The 16,930-nt window shown below is 39.0% G+C and overlaps 1 protein-coding gene and 1 long non-coding RNA gene across 8 annotated transcripts in view; one reads left to right on the top strand and one right to left on the bottom strand.

Moving 5' to 3' along the window:
• Window positions 1-16,930, top strand: part of LOC111869195 (prodigiosin synthesizing transferase PigC) — an 86,952-nt gene that overhangs the window by 7,524 nt on the left and 62,498 nt on the right. For 6 of the 7 annotated variants that reach the window (XM_023860496.2, XM_023860497.2, XM_023860492.2 and 3 more), the window contains exons 4-8: window positions 2,931-3,066; window positions 5,162-5,279; window positions 9,452-9,526; window positions 11,273-11,383; window positions 14,838-15,068. In XM_023860496.2, the coding sequence (XP_023716264.1) occupies window positions 2,931-3,066; window positions 5,162-5,279; window positions 9,452-9,526; window positions 11,273-11,383; window positions 14,838-15,068 (671 nt within the window). Of the gene's footprint in view, window positions 1-2,930; window positions 3,067-3,448; window positions 3,673-5,161; window positions 5,280-9,451; window positions 9,527-11,272; window positions 11,384-14,837; window positions 15,069-16,930 lie in introns of those variants that run through there. The other variant, XM_023860498.1, reaches the window with a different exon arrangement.
• On the bottom strand, window positions 899-10,142 carry LOC111869197. Its single transcript, XR_002843626.2, has 3 exons — window positions 9,939-10,142; window positions 3,894-3,982; window positions 899-1,024 (listed from the first exon to the last, which is right to left on the bottom strand). It is a non-coding gene; the product is annotated as an uncharacterized LOC111869197 (long non-coding RNA).

Below are 16,930 nucleotides of genomic sequence, written 5' to 3'. Positions count from 1 at the left end.
TCCCTCTAGGCTCCAAAATGTATTTACCCGCACAAAAGTTGTATGATACTTATTGATTCCTCTATTGAATGTTAGTGGAATATTTCTCCAAACTTTAAGAATGAAACATTGACTGTCTAATCTAAATATTTATCACTCATGAGACTTCATCAATGAAACACTTACTGCAGTCACAAAAAAAATTGTAACAGAACTTATGAATTATGTTGTCCAGTGATCCAAAACATGCTCTCTCACCAGCTGCTCCAGGTATACATCATTCCAATTACTGAATCATCAGATAGTGCATTTGCACAGTCACTAAATTCAGATTCTTTGTGGTTATTAGGCCTAGCACAAAACATTCTAATGCATTCAGTCACCATGTAGCAAATGTTACCTTCATATATAATGTATAAGTATGAAGCAAGGGGGCATGCGGTAGTGTAGTTGGTTGAGGCACTATGCTACAAGCCAGGAGGTCATGGGTTCAAGTCCTGATGAGGTCATTGGATTTTTTCAATTAACCTAATCCTTCCAGCAGCACTATGGCCCTGGGGTTGACTCAGCCTCTAACAGAAATGTGTACCATGAATATTCTTGGGAGTAAAGGGCGGCTGGCATGTAAGGCTGACAACCTTGCCACCATCTATGGACCAACTGTCTAGAGAAAATGTGGGAACCTCAGCATCTCACAACCCTATGGTCCTCCACGGCCTGTTATAGAGATACCTTTACTATGACTTTACTTACTTAAGTATGAAGCAAGAAAATTATGTTCTATAGATAATCAAAATTTTTTAGTTACTATTTTGTTATTGTTGATATTAGACTATTTAATGGTGTTGCTTTAACTACGCATGTTGCATAGTGTTAAATTTTGTAGGAAGAGAGTCATGCATGTTAAGTGGTAAGAATATTGACAGAAGCAGTCAGAACTTATTTCAAGGTATTGTTCTGGCATTTACCTGTAGACAGCAATGGAAACAATGAGGAACTGCAATTAGAATAGCTGATAGGCCAGCTGAGATCAAATTATATATCTCTGTAAAAAAAGTATAGCATTACGGCTACAGTGCTCCTTCGTAGTTAATCCTTTCGTTGAAGATTATTGCATTCGGGGATGTGACACTTCATAATTTAGTTGATAGGTAGATCTTCTGCCTCCTCCTACTCTGAAAATGGAGGTAACAGGTTCCTCCAGAATTCTGGTATCCAAGTACTGCACTACAAGACATCACATCCCTGAATATGCTAATCTTCATAGGCATCAAAATGAGAACCTCAAATTTCACACAGTTCTTTCCTTGGACAGTATGATACTGTTTTAATATATGTCTTGTATTTGTTTCAGTTTGTAATAATAATTAATGAATAACTTGTGCATTTGAGTTATATTTAATCCCACCAGTTAACCCGTTGAAACATAAGAGTTTCCTACACATTACATACAAAAATTCTGTTTCTATCTAACAAGAACACACAGTAACTCTGTTATAAAGATAATTTGCTTAATGCAGACTGGGGAACAAACAGTTCTTTATTCTAAGAATCATACAGAATACATAAATCCAATGCACAAGGAAATTACAAAGAATTTTTCAGTGTTAAAGCAGGTGGTTCATAAAATAATCACAATACTTTGAAGTGCTAACTCCATTAACCTTTAACGACCGAAAGTCCGGTATACCGGACGGTACCTGTGACCTCGAAGATGCCGAAAGTCCAGTATACTGGACGCAAGACACGTGCTCACTTTAGAAGTGCTGACGGTTAGACGTTGAGTTTGAAACCAAAGCAAACACACGCAAGTTCAAGTCAGAGGTCCAGTTGTTGGCTCTGAACAATAAAACCCTTCATCATGGCACTGGGTTCGATTTCGTTTACATGTAGGTAAGACTGTTTGTGACTTGGTCAGCCAAACAGAGTGGAAGCTTCTTCACAGAAAAGCTGACCCAACATTCCTCTGTGCGGGCAGATCACTGCTTCTGTAGCTCTCAAGGAAGTGTGACGTGTTTAGTGAGTGTCTGAATTATCAGCTTGTGAGTCAGTGGCGGACTGTTTCTCTGGGGAAGCCAAGATTTTTCATTGAGTCATCTGGAACTGAACATTGACAACACTGTCCGGCCAGCCAGATAGAAACAATAACTTCCTGTTTGTTCGCTAAGCGAGAGACTGAACCAGATTGTCTACCAGCGTATGAGAAGTGAGGTCTGTGTGACCTTCACAACACGCTGAAGCAAACTCTGCCTCTCCGTGCTCCCGCACGCAGTATCTATAGTAGCGTAAACTTACACGACGCAACGAGTTGAAACTCGTGTACAGTCTGACCAAACATTTTGGTGTATAGTGTCAATGTATTTTGGATATAACGACGTCTCAAATTTGAAGAAAAAATTATGGGTAAGTCTTTTGGAATTTCATTACACATATAATAGAGAGTATATTTTGAATTTCATGACATAACAATCACAGTTAATTTTTATTTGTAAAAATTGCTATAGGTATATTGTAGGAAATTTCATTCTCTTTCAGGCGGTTTTTAGTTCGTATTTCTAAGCTGCATAGAACGGAAAATATGTAGTTTTTTCTGAAAGTAAACAATATTAAAAGGGCAACGTCAAATTAACTCCGGCAGCAGCGCAGTCGTGGGGGGTTTAAATGCCGACTCTTAAAGGTTAATCAAAGATCTAGAGAAGCAGACAGTTGCTCAACTGGTCTGTAAATTTGCTGCCTCTTAAGAAACCTGAGAGTTTGTTACCACATTCACAGGAATCCACTAGTTAATAACTTTTATTTCTGTGTGATTATCTGCAATATTACATTTTTATATTCTGAAATGTAGTAATATGATCCAGTGTTGATACTACTGAAACATAATTTATGAATGTTGTTAGTGATGGATGTTGTGATTGTTATATCTAGCTGTAGGTTATTATCACTTTCTGCAGGTGGACAGCTTGACAATACGTGGAACAGATCACAAAGGTAATGCTATATGTCTGAGGGTCACCAGAAAGCGGCACAATATTACTGAAGTCTGGCTCCATGTCCAGCTGGAAGATGGGTCTGTGTACCAGCTTCCAGGTATGTCCAAGAACTGCAGGTCTAGTACAAAACGTTTTTGGTTCTGTCAGTTCTCAAGCCAAGAATAGACACCTGTAAGAGCGCCATATGGGAAAGAGAAACTGACTTTGAAACAAATTTTTAAATTTATTCCTCTCATAATTTAAATTTTCAGAAGAGGTTCTACACAAATTGTCATTCCTGTTCTGAGTGTTAAAACACTGAAGCTTTATTCCCATCTCTTAATGATGTCTATTGGAGAGTTAGGTAACCTCTTAATGCTTTGATTACATCATGTGATGTAAATATAGGGACTGAGTTCCATTTACATATTGGCTCCAGTTTCACATTTTTATGTCTCTGTATGAAATAATGTAACATAGTTTTCTTGTTGATGTAACAGTTAAAATCTGAAGCTACAACTGGGTAGAAAAATCAGAATTAGCCTAACATGCATACAAAGGAGACCATGAAATATGTTGGAAAGAAGCAAAGGTCTTGCAGGTTGAAACAAACACTACATACAGGAAATACAAGGAATATGCCCACATGTCTTGGGTGGATCATCTGATCAGTCAAACCAGCTTGGACATCTTTCCCATCTGGACTCACATTATTGCAGCAGAAGTATGAGAATTAAACTGTCCAGTGTTGATTATGTGTGAAAATTGTGTTTTTATGTCTGTATCATACCAAGAATTTATCCCTATAGAGATGACTTCTATTCTGGTAGCTCCCTTATTTTAACAGCAATAGCTGTGAAATAATGCATGAACATAGGTGCTAGGCCTCATGCATGTTGAGTTTTTTAATGTTTCTCTTAACTCTGGCAGATGGTTTGTTCTTACCTTAGTTTATATGTCCTGTCTTGTGTTTTTCCTGGTTTCCACAGATAAGGACTAGCTCTGTTGATTGGGCCCAGCTGAGTAGGTTCAACCTGAAGACAGAGACAGAATCCAGTCTCCAAAACATTGCATGTTTAAATAAAAACAGGATGATGGACAGTGTCCAGAAACACAGTAATTGAATATCTTTGGGCTTATTAACTGGCCAAGGAACAGTCAGAAAAGACAAACAGAAGCTCTCAAATTTAAGAATTGTTATGGGCCAACCCCAGCTTTTCTGCATATTGTTGTATTATAAAGAAGTGAACTCTAGCAGTAGGATCGGAAGTTGCAGCATTAACAGTACCAAACCTTTCTTTTATCACTAGATCAAAATATTGTTCTTACCCTTTTTTTCTTATTCTTTATGATATCATAGCTATGGGGAGGCAGTCCACTACATAATATACAGATAGACAAGTCAGACAGCAGAATGGAAGGGAGAGTGCTTTGTCAGATATAGCACTGTCCAAATCATGTCATTCCACTGGCTAGCAATGGACATTGCAGTACTGTGAAACATCTGTTTTCACAGCACGTATACTATGCACGTAATTAAATGAAACATAAAAAGATATGAATTAAAAAGAAAGAAAAATATACTGGACATACATAATTGTGAATATATTATGTATCAACTGCAAAAATTCCAGTACTTTATTAACTTCATATATGAGAGACAAATATGCACATAATAAGCCCATGAGACACTGGTGGTAGTCCTTCTGCTATCTTGAATACAGTCAATCAGTGATTATTTATCAATATTTTCATTGCTTTTCTGTATTTTGATTCATTCTTGAAGTTGCTGCATGTCTGATGTGGGGTAACATCTTCTGTTTGATCTTTAAGTCGCATAACTAACACAGAAGCTGTCTTCTACTCATTGTGTTATTTCCACAAACTTGCTACAACATTTTGTATACTTCAGTGGAATTTTTCTTCAAGTTCACTGGAAAGTTGTTATTAATTTTTTTACTCACAATTTGTTATCCACGTTTTGGCAAAAACACAATACTATGACAGGGAAACACTTAATGCAGCTACAAACAAGACTGAATTCCAGCGACTTTTTTAAACAGAACTGCCAAACCACGTAATGTGATCAAGCATTATTTGTATCATGTAAAGAATGTGTAATATTACTTAAACATTTTTCTGGTTTATGTATAATTCTCAAGAGATTTAAATAATTGCTCCTATTCTGTCATGACTGGTTCTTTGTGTTTTAGAGCACCCAGACACTGTTCTGCAGGGTGACAACAGAACATCCTGGAGTGGTGGAGGGCTCAAATTTAAGATGTGTGAGCCAATGCGCATTTGGAGAATCACATTCAATGGGTTGCTTAGGTATGATGGCTCCTAGCTGCTTTTAGTAACGTGTTTGTAAAAATGTCAGTATCATTCTCTAAAGGTATGAGAGAATGCTGTTTCACTTAGGCATTATCTGTTGTCTGCAGCAGTGCTGGACTAGATAGTGTTTCCCAGTATTTAGAATTCTTCATCAATGATGTGGGAACCTGAAGTCTTGCACCAGTTCTCTTTAATTCACATTATGCATCCATCTTTTCACTTTAGCACATTGTCACAACAGAAAGACATTTGTTTTCTCACATGTATAGGTTGATTCAGAAAGATGGACACAATTTCAATTGGCTATATTACCTGAATTATATGTTCCATTTGAATTCTGTAAATTACATTTGATTATACATACATGGAAGTTTATAGATGTTCAATGTGCCCCCCTCCGGCTGCATGGATAACATCAAGACGGTAGCTGAATTCATCCCACACTCGATGACAAATATCTTGCATCACTGAGCTCACCGCAGCTGTGGTACGGTTTCTTAGGTCATTCAGATTTTGGGAAGAGGTGGTACATAAAACTGCATCTTTCACGAATCCCCACAGGAAAAAGTCAGGGGGTGTGAGATCAGGAGACCTCGGTGACCAGAACTGAAGTGTCAGGTCTTCATTCCCCATGTGACCTATCCATCGTTGAGGTAGAGATTCATTCAGAAAACGTTAAACAATCAGGTGCCATTGAGGTGGAGCTCCATCCTGCTGGAAAATGTAATCTCCTGAATCTTCATTCATTTGAGGAACAAGCCAGTTTTTGTAGCATTCTAAGATATATTACTCCAGTAAACATGTTTTCATCAAAAAGGAAAGGTCCATAAACCTTTGTTAACGATATTGCACAGAACACTTTCGGGTTGTCCCTCACATGTTTGAGTGTTACATAGGGATTTTGTAGCCCCCATATGCAAACATTGTGCCTGTTGACTTTGCCACTTAGGTGAAACATAGCTTCATCACTAAAAATTACACGAGGCAGAAACAATTCATCTTCCATGTTTTTGAGCATACGGTCACAAAATTCTACACGCTTTACATTATTGTTTGCGCGAAGAGACTGTACCAGTTGTAGGTGGTATGGTTTGTACACTAACCAGCACCTCAGTACATGCCAGCCAGTTGTTTGCAATAGTCCAAGTTCTCTATTAGCACTATGGGTTGACTTCAATGGGCTACGCTCAAAGCTCACTCAAATGCGCTCCACATTCTCCTCCGATACCCGCAATCGGCCCGGGCTTTTACCCTTACACGGAGAGCCAGTTTCATCAAATTGTTTATTCCAACGATAAATGCTCTTCCTCGTTGGAGGTTGGATGTTAAACTTACAACAAAATGCACGCTGCACTGCAGTCGCAGACTCACTTTTACTGAAGTCATGAATGCAAAAATTCTTGTGTTGCATAGTAGCCATCTCGCTTACAACTGACGTGGTGCTGGAGTGCTCTAGCAGTAGTATTACAAAACTTTACAACAACCTCTTTCAAATGTACTTTACAGAATTCAAATGCAACATACAGTTCAGGAAATATAGCCAGTTGAAATTGTGTCCATCTTTCTGAATCACCCTGTATATGTCCTTTCATATTTGTCACCTTACTGTTCCTCTGTCCCTGCAAGTTTATGGTTCTCTTTTGCTTTGTATCGTGTCATTTGCTAATCTCAACTTCACCCTCTTCTGTACACACACACACATTCTTACCATATAGTAAAGATAATATTGTGGGAACTTGTTGTACTGTTCTGAACAGGCTGCATAATAAGGATGTGTGTTGACATGGGGTATCCACAAGCCCCCCCCCCATCCCCCATTACTGTGGAGCCTAGTTTTGGACGAACTTGTGAAGCTCAGTACATAGAGACTACACTGATGATATGGTCATGCTGGGCTGATGTAATGTTTTCTGAACATAGTACAGAACTAGCACAAAGGAGTCACCTGTCAATCCTCACAAAACGGAACTTTTGCTTTTCACCAAAAGCAGACAGGTTAGGAGAACCTTTTGTGCTAGATAGTGTAAAATATCTTACCAGCTTAGTGAAGTGCATGGGATTTCTCCTGAATGCTCAGCTGACTCAGTGGAAGCATGTGAAACAAAGAGTTAGAAAATTTTAATCTATGTCAAGGACTATCAGCAAGACATGAAGTCTCAAACTGAACAGTATGCATTGGTTTGATACAGATATCATAAGGCTCGTGCTTATGAATGAGGCAGTTGCTGGCATGGGTCATCACTGAGTCTGAGTCTATGGTTTTATCCCCCCCCCAATGCAGAGGCTAAGGCCAGGGACTTGGATTATGGGCCCAGGTGTACAAGACTTTTCTAGTAGGGACTCAGATGTAGGTCTAATGGAATCTGACCCTGCTTTTTCAGTCAAACCAGGATAAAATGATATTAGTAATGGCTTTTGGTACTCTCTATAAAGTGGATATCTCGTCATACGAACGTTGGATACTGACTTGGCTATGACCCTTCAGTTTAGACAGACAGATCCAGGATGGTGGGAAGTCTGGAGCAGGTTTGTGTATGTGTATGTATGGTGAGGTCAGGGAAAAGGTTCATTTTTCCACTTGGCATGCATGATACAATGCTGCAGTGCACATCTGTGTATGCTCAGATAGCCAAGCAGCCTTGTAGGCCAAGGCTTTTGGTGACACTAAAAACTTGTCTGAAAATGTTGACAAGCAATTGCATCCTATCCAGTAAGAAAAAGTTTACATTCATCTAGGCCTTGATCACAGTAGGGTTCAGGGTAAGGAGGATGTGGTTACCTAGGCTAGGAAAGATTGAAGAGCCCTTTTCTTAGCCCCAAACTAGCAATTTCATGTTCATCGTGTGTTCCTGGGCTCAGAGTTAAGGAATAACTGAAGGAGAGGCAGTCTGAACGTTGGACTGCCATGCTAGATACAAGACAGCCGAAGATCTTCATTGAAGGACCTTCAGGTAAACTGCTAAGGACCTTGGAACAAGACTATTAACTTACCATTTTTCCTCTTCCCCCCCCCCCCCCNATTAACTTTCCATTTTTCCCTCTCCCCCCCCCCCCCAATGCATCCTGTTGTGTTATAATATATAACTTCTTTATTAAAATATTGTGTTGTGACAGTCTTAATAAAGAAGTTATTTACCATTTTCCATTAACATGACAAGTTTTGGGTTTTTCTGAAAGTGCCATGTGCAGCAAATGTAGGCAGGAGAAAGAATCATCCTTCCACATGCTTTGCTAATGCCCTGCTTTGGCTAGGCATAGATGACCTTCAGAACTGCGTGCTTAATTGTGCCATGTACCAGGAAGTATGGTTTGAGTTCTGGCATTACAGTCAGGGGTGCATAGTGGACCTGATCGTGGTAGATGCTTGGGGTGACTGAAAGTTTACCCCCAAAGTCACTATGAATACGAGTCTGTTACATGCAGTTGACAATTTTTTTAATAGATACTGTATGTGTGAGGTGGATGGAACAGGTATCACACATGGGAATATAAGAATTGCATAAAAAGTTTGAAGTTGGAATATCTGAAGAGGAGAACAGTTTGGAGACTTATAAGTAGGTGGGACAATAGTATTAAAGTGCATTTTGAAGAAGTGTGTGTGTGAAGTAGATTCATCTGGCTCATGATAGGTTTTTGTAAATGTGGTAAGGAAATTTCAGATTTTGCAAAATATGGATTATTTATTGACCAGCTGAGCATCTGTCAGCTACTCCAGAATGATGTTTGTCACATTGTGATCAGCAGGGCCCGGATTTTGATGACCTGAAAATATTTATAAAATGACTGAAAAAAATTCAGAAAAATGACCTAAAGGAGAAAAGAAAGAACACTTTGCTTCTATATTATTCACATTTCAGAAAATATATGAAGAAAAATTCCCTAAAATGGCCAAAAATGACAAGAAATACCCTTAAACGTCCAAAAAATTACCCCCAAAATGAAAAAATGACCTTAAACCTAAAAATGTAAAAAAATGACAAAAAATTACCTATAAAATTTACATTTCTATAACCAGCAGCTCATATCCAAGATTTATATATTTAAGAGCATCACATAGGATACAAGGAAAAAAAGATGACATGTCATCAAAATCTGGGCCCTGGTAATCAGTGTTCAATGTAATTATGACATAATTGTTATTATATCCAGTGCCCCCTGTGTTTGTTTAGACGTGGGGTGAAGGAGAAGAGGAACATGGAGGACAATGAAAATGATAGAATTCATCATGTCCAGTTCCGATTTATGTAAGTATGATCAGAGGTTGGTTTAAACTCCAGATGTCAAAGCAGATATTATACTTATTTAAGTAATTATTTCCCCTTGGTTTACAGAAGTTCATTGTCATTTGGAGGAACATACTTCCCCATCTGCGGAGTCAAAGAATAAGCTCAGCCTGTATGTTCCTCCAGATGTCTGTAAAATTCTACAAGTCTATGCAGTATCACATCCCATGAGATGTGCTATTCATAGTCATCACTGTGAGAAACTGAACTCTTCTCTCCTGTCTTCCTAATTTCTTTCAAATTTTCTAACTCTGAAACATGAAGAAGACACATGTTTTGATATTTTGAAATGGAAAAGGACAATGACATATTAGAATATTCTTGCTGCATGCTATACTCAGTAAAGTAGTCACAATGTATTATTTTAGCTTACCACTAAGGATGTTTGTGCGTCACATAAAAAGAAATTCTCCAACAAAGTAGGATTTTTGGTTCTCACAGCAGTGGTCATGAAGAGCCGACTTCTGACACTCCATGTCATGTAACAGAATGTGACTATAGATAGGTTTGGATTGATGACCTGATTTATAGCACAATTTGATACAGCACATGACTACACATCACAGTTCACTGTTGCACAAACACCAAACACAGTCACCAAAGTCAAAGTTATTTTGCTACTGTCAGTTTATTGCCTATCAGTTCATCTTGGCATCAAGACCCTTGAGACTTATGACCAGAGCCTTTTTTTTCTCCAACTGAACCCTTATGGTCATAGTCCTTATGTAACAGCCTCTCTGACTTCAAGATGGATTTGTCTCTTAGGAATATGCTTGGCCTTCGGTCAAGTGTACTTATTGCATGTATAGCATGTTACCAAAAGTTCTTCTTTTGCACTATACACAAGCCCCATGTCAGTACAGGCTTGCAGAGCACATCATGCCTATCTTACATATCTTACGAGTATGCTACGATGGCAGCTTAGTCACTTGAATGGTCATAAGCTGGGTCTCTGCCAAGTTTAAGCCTCTTTTTATTTCTCTGTCTGGCTTCACCTTGTCCTCTACTGTCAACTTGTTCATTCTTGTTATTTCTTTTGTGACTTGTGCCTGTTGCCTGGACAATTTTGTTATATAATTGTATACGTAAGGAATGCTGAAAGCCATGTGCAAATCACAGACTTGTGTGGACCTTGGAAAATTTCCAATGGTGCAGAGAACCTTGTTTTGCAGGCACTGGAATTTTAAGAGGTTTGCCGCTAATTCCCAGGCAGGACAAGCATAAGTCATTGCTGATCTGATCAATGCCTTAAGGAGGTTTACTTTAATGTTGACACTTAGATGCTCACTTTTGAATAGGCAGTAGATTCTAATGAATATTCTGAAGGCCTTGGCTTCAACAATTTCTGTGTCTCCACGTAACCTTCTTATCAAAGATTACTCCCAGATATTTCACGCAGTTAACAGGGGATATTCCAGCCATTAAATGTAAGTCGTAACTAACTCGTCCTGTATATAACATCTTGGCATAGACCACACAGAAAACACCGTTCCTCTGTTGCTGAACCACTGTTGTGTTCATGTCTATTGGGGTTCCCATGTGATCGCTACTCAGCCATTGCCTAGCAGCGGCCGTTATTTACACCTCTGTAACACATAACCTACAAAACAATTTACACACAGACCCTATCCCACTCATGTTGCTAGGTTCAAACAATCTAGACTAGAACTATTAAAGGGCCAGTGAATATTTTCCTGTAACTTGCAGATGGACATGCTGTAGTGATGTAATTGACATACAGAGAGACTGGAGCACAGCTCTGATTTCTGATGCTTTAGCCAGAGAACCGTGGAGAAATGGAAACTGGATGAAAATGAGGTTAGTGATCTTTCACATGGCCAGTGCTGTGCTTCTTCTTGTCTCAGTTTGCAATATGAGCTCCACTCCCCTTTGCTTTTATCTACTGGAATATATCTGCCTTTGGTTTCTATATGCTTTTCAACAGAGAGTTCACAGTGTTTCTCCCTTTCATTTGTTTGGCATCATTAATGCATCATTTTAGTGTACTTCTCTATTATTCATTTATGTATATGTTGGTACTCTACTACAGGATGCTTCGCCAAGCAAATTTGGATATGTGACTTGTATTCCAGAGGTACCTAATCTGAATCATGGATGGAACTCCGTCTATCATAACTGAGGTTTTCTGGGATTTCCGCAGTCATAACCACTTTCCCTGCAAAGACATTCAGCTTTTCTAAAGTAATGGAATGTCATTAAATAACCAAGGAATAAATTACATAGAAACTGTTTCAACTAAAGGGGGTGGATAAACTAATAGGAACACTAAGTAATTAAGGAATAGAATTTGTTTGTGTCAGCTACACTGAAAGAACTTCAGTTGGCGACAATTCAGTTCAATTTTATTTCATCCATGAATCATTGTACATGATATGGGACAAGTCAAAGATTGATATTAATACTAATACTAAATACTAATAAGAATATAATAATACAGAAATAGTATGCCAAATTATAATAATTAATAATAATAATAATAATAATATAGTAATACAGAGATAATAATATGACAGTATAATTAGTCTTGAAAACAGTTTCTGTGGTCTTAAATCCTCCATATGTCCTATTGTACCTTTACTGGTGGTAATGCCTATGGAGATTTGATGGAATGAGGAATGACACTGAATATTCTTCTTCCTTTTTTTTTACACTGTAATGCTCATGTCAGTGCATTAGTGACTGTGTTGACTGACAGTCCATGTGAAAGAATCAGGAAAAGGGAGACTTGTCTGATCTTTGTGCATGTTTAACTGGAGCATCTGTGACAAAAACTGCTACATCAGTAGGTGCATTGAGAGCGACAGTTTCTAAGTTATGTCAGCACATGAGTACATGAATCTTAGGAAGAAAACATCAGTGAAGAGGAACAATGGACAAAAATCAACATTGACAGAAAGAGATCGTGTATTGAGAAGGGTTGCTTCAAAAAAACACTAAAACTACTGCAGCACAGGTAACAGCAGACCCTGTTTCTACAAAAACTACCTGACATGAGCTTCACAAACCTGACACCCATGGAAGGGCTAAAATTGCCAAACCTCTGATTACTGAAAGTAATACTCAAATGCATAAATGATGGTGTCAGGACCATAAAACCTGGGCATCGGAGAGTTACAAATGCGCTTGCAGTATGGTCAAGTGAGTCAGTCTTCGCCCTGTTCCCAACATCATGAAGATTCTATGTTTGCAGAACACCCCAGGAAGCCCAGAATTCGAAATGCCCAGTTCCAACAGTGAAACATGGGGGAGGTTCTGTGATGGTTTGAGCAGCAGTATCATGGTACAGTATTCTGTTGGTCCCATTATTATACTTCATGGCCAAATGACTCTAATGGAGTAAGTGGACAGTTTGGGTAATCAGGTGCGTCCCATGGTCCAGACGTCATTTCCAAACAACGATGCAGTTTTTCAAGGTGACTGTATGCCCATTCACACAGCTGGAAATGTTCAGTCATGGTTTGAAGAACATGAAGGTGAACTTCGGCATCTTCCCTGGCCAGCACAGTCACCAGATTTGAACATCGCTGAACCACTGTGGTCAGTTTTGGAGACTAGAGTGAGGAAAGGATTCCCACCTCCAACATCTCTAAAGCAACTTGAAGCTATTCTTTGAGAAGAGTGGTATAAAATTCTGCTAGAGACTGTTTAAGCTTGTATGAGTCCATGCCGAGAAGGACTGCAAATATACTGAAGGCAAAAGGTGGTTCAACTCTATATTAATAAAGAAATGTGTACAGTATCAGTGATGTTCCCATTATTTTGTCCAACCCCTGTATATGTGCTGTTTAAGGTGGCAATTAAACCAAGTGAAGCCGAAAGTTGAACATTCCTGTCTCCTTATGTTTTTGTAATGACAGAATCAATGGTCTTTTGGTTGGTATACTCGTACTAGACTTGTACCCAAATGGTTCTTGTTTTCAACTAAGACACTGACATAGTGTATGAAACAAGACAAAACAGAAGACTATAAATTGAACACCAGTAAAGACATGTGTTCATGCAACACCCAAAATACTGTGTATGTAAACTTCACCCAAGATACACAGCACTATGTGGAAAAATTTAACTGGGTAACTCTTTGGTATTAGAATTTGAATGTTCATTACTACTGATACTAAAGATCACCATGGGACAGAATTCTGAACCAGTTTCATACACCTGCCATCCTTACGGCCCTTATCACTGCAATCCATCCATGATATAATTTCAGTTGTTCATTCTTTCAAGTATTGTACCAACTTTCCTAAGCATATATCCATATAAACTGTGTGTGGATTTACAGCTGATCCATCTGAGCTACATATCCAGCCCACTTGTACTTCATAGATTTTAATATCGTAGCAATACTAGTGTGACATGTATAAATCCTAAAGTTCCTCATTGTGTAATATGCTTTGTTGCCTATTTATATCTTCCATCTACCAAGCAGCTTGGTGTAGTAACGATAATTCCCTATACTTGTATTTGGGATGTTTTCAGTTTGAATCTCAGCTGAGACACTGGCCACATGTCCCGACTGAGTTTTCCTTTTTGTGTTTTTAATCGGTCTCTCCAAACAAATACCATCAAAATACCTCAGTTATACCATGACAACTTCTCTCCAAATACTTTACAGTTCATCATCCTATCATTTGACACTGTATAGTCTGAGATACTGCCAACAATGTAAAATAAATCACAAAAGAAGTCCTTCCTGTTAAGTCCAAGTATTTTCATGAACACTTCACTTATAAACACTTTTGTTATGTTTTGCCACCAAAGCAAGGGACTGTATTTCATAACCACACAAAACAGCTGACAAAAATTGTTATTATATATTCATAATATTTAGTGTTTTAGAAAGCAAAATGAGGTAATAAATATTTTGCCACAAGTAGTAACTTATTCAGTGTATCAGAGTTCTTAAAGTCACTCCGCTGGTCAAGAAATTCTCCACACTCTGTAGAACTCATATGTTCATTACCATGTTAACCTACCCCCCCACTGGATCCTGTCCTAAGCCAGATAAATTCATTCAGTATTACTGGTATACTCCTATCTAATCATAAGTCTCCCCAAATTTGCCTCTTCCCTTCAGGTTATTCAACTAAAATTGTATACTTTTCTCATTTCCTCCATGCATGCTGCATATATTACACATACCACCCATTTTGTGCTTCCTTGATAATCACCTAGTAATAATATGTTTAATTGTATGGAGCAAGAGGATATGCTTGGGTCTATGTTGTAACATGATTGAATGTGATTGAAGGAAACAGCTAGGAGAGGGATATGACCAGTGGGGCACTCTTCAAGGTACATGGACTCTGGTGAGTGATGGCAGTACTACAAGAGAATTATACCTAAGAGGTATCAGACAAAGACGTTATGGAACTGATGATGCTGTGTGGCAACGCAGAGCTGTGAGCTATGTTGGAGTGACTACAGACGGATCGATGTTTAGTATTGAGGCAAGATGCAACAATAAGCCAGGCATTACACAGTAAGTGACGCAAGATGATGCATGGATTTCTTTCTGTTTAATATGCTCATGATGTATGTGTGCAACAATTCCTTCCCAGGCAACCAGCCATGTGTAGATGAAATTAATATCTTAATTATCATACATTGATATAACAAGTGACATACCTGCGTGTTGCAATTACACCCAGAGTCTGGTGTCTTGGTACTTCTTGGACTGAAGGGGATCAGCGGGTGGTTCATGCACTCAGTCACCACAGTCCAGGATGTGAACTCACATTGACCCTTCATTCCACTGCTTGTTGATTGCCATCTGTCATTGAAGGACAATACGTGGCTAGCCAGATGCTTTAACAGGGGAGGGACATCACAGAAGATCAAAAGGAGGGACCAGTGAAAGCTAGTATGCTGGAGTCTGTCTCCAAATTAAGCAACGTGGATTGTAATGGGAGAGCACCTCACTGCTCGCACTGTTTCTGGAGCCGTCTGCACTGGAACAGGGCACCAGGCTGCAAGGACAAATTCCATGGGTGTAAATGCAATGTGCAGCTGCATCATTCATCTTGGAGGCAGAGACAATCTTCAAAATATTTCTTACTAATTCCATCTTTACGTAGGTGGTTGTCAAAGAAAGTTTTATTGCATTCTGTAGCCTGTTTCCTTATTTTGAAAAATTATAAGCAGGCATATGAGATCACCATGCTGTGTGTCTGTGAATTCCCTCATATCAGCTTTTGAATGCCAACGTAAATCTTTATGAAACTTTATGTATATACCATAACATTTGAGCTCATCTCAATAGCATACTTCATAAATCCCTGCTGTCAGTCTGTGTGTCTGTATGTTTGCTGGGCAATGGCTCAGTAAAGACATTCCCATGGCAATGAATACAAGCGGTAATAGGCGAATTGTTGGATATCTGCAGGTCTGCCTTTGTGTCCCATCTCATTTCTAGGTAACAGCTCCGTAAGGACCTTCCCATGACAATGAAGAATTGTTGGAGGCCTCACTTTCTGTGTGGCCCATGTCATATCAAAGGAAAGTAGGCGATTAGTTCTTCCCACAGCTTTTTGCTGTGTCCCTCAAATGATCTGTAGGCTGGTAACTTTTGATTCTGCTAACATTTATAAGAATATGATTTATTTTATCCGTCTTCTAGTGCATACATATCCCCTCTTTTCACTCTCACTACATGTTTCGGCACCAATGTGCCATCTTCAGGTGCTGATCCAATCCACGACAAACTAATTCATTGCATGCCTTGTCTTTACATACTAAAATAACTAAAATATTGTAGCGTGTCTTGTGTGTCACGCTACAAATAAGTTCACGCCGTGGTTCCAATATAGCAAATTTATTTCCTTCGCTCACTTACACACATTACAATCATTTGTACGTGCAGTGTTACAATCACTGCTTACAATAACTGGGCGATGCTGGACCCAGACGGATATTCCGAAGCTTCTTCTTCGAGGCCGTTCCGCGACTAACTTCTTAGCTAGCTATTCGAAGACTGACTTATTTATACCCTCGCCGCTGCTAGGCAAATGAACCTTCTGTTATAACCATGGAGACGTTGCTTTGTTTGTCGTTACCGTGGAGATTCGATGTTCTCGATACAACAGCTCACTGTTGGAATTACAGTATCGCTATTGTTACTTCTTATGCAACGGTCTGTTCTAGCGTTTCCATAGAAGTGACTTCTGGATTCCAGACACGTTACATTGCTCCCTTCTAAAGGTTATTCGTCCCCGAACAGCCTAAAGGTCCTCCCTCGGTTTCGATTCGCGGTGTTCTGCTGGCAACGTCTGCATTCAGCCTTGGTCTCCTGCGCGAGTCTTGTTGCGCTGTTCATCTTACCACGTCCGCCCCTCTCTTCATTTG

This window comes from Cryptotermes secundus, unplaced genomic scaffold (assembly GCF_002891405.2).
Source record: "Cryptotermes secundus unplaced genomic scaffold, Csec_1.0 scaffold1940, whole genome shotgun sequence".
NCBI lineage: Eukaryota > Metazoa > Arthropoda > Insecta > Blattodea > Kalotermitidae > Cryptotermes > Cryptotermes secundus.
Note: the sequence above shows the minus strand (reverse complement) of the source record. Positions and strands in the feature narration are given on the sequence as shown.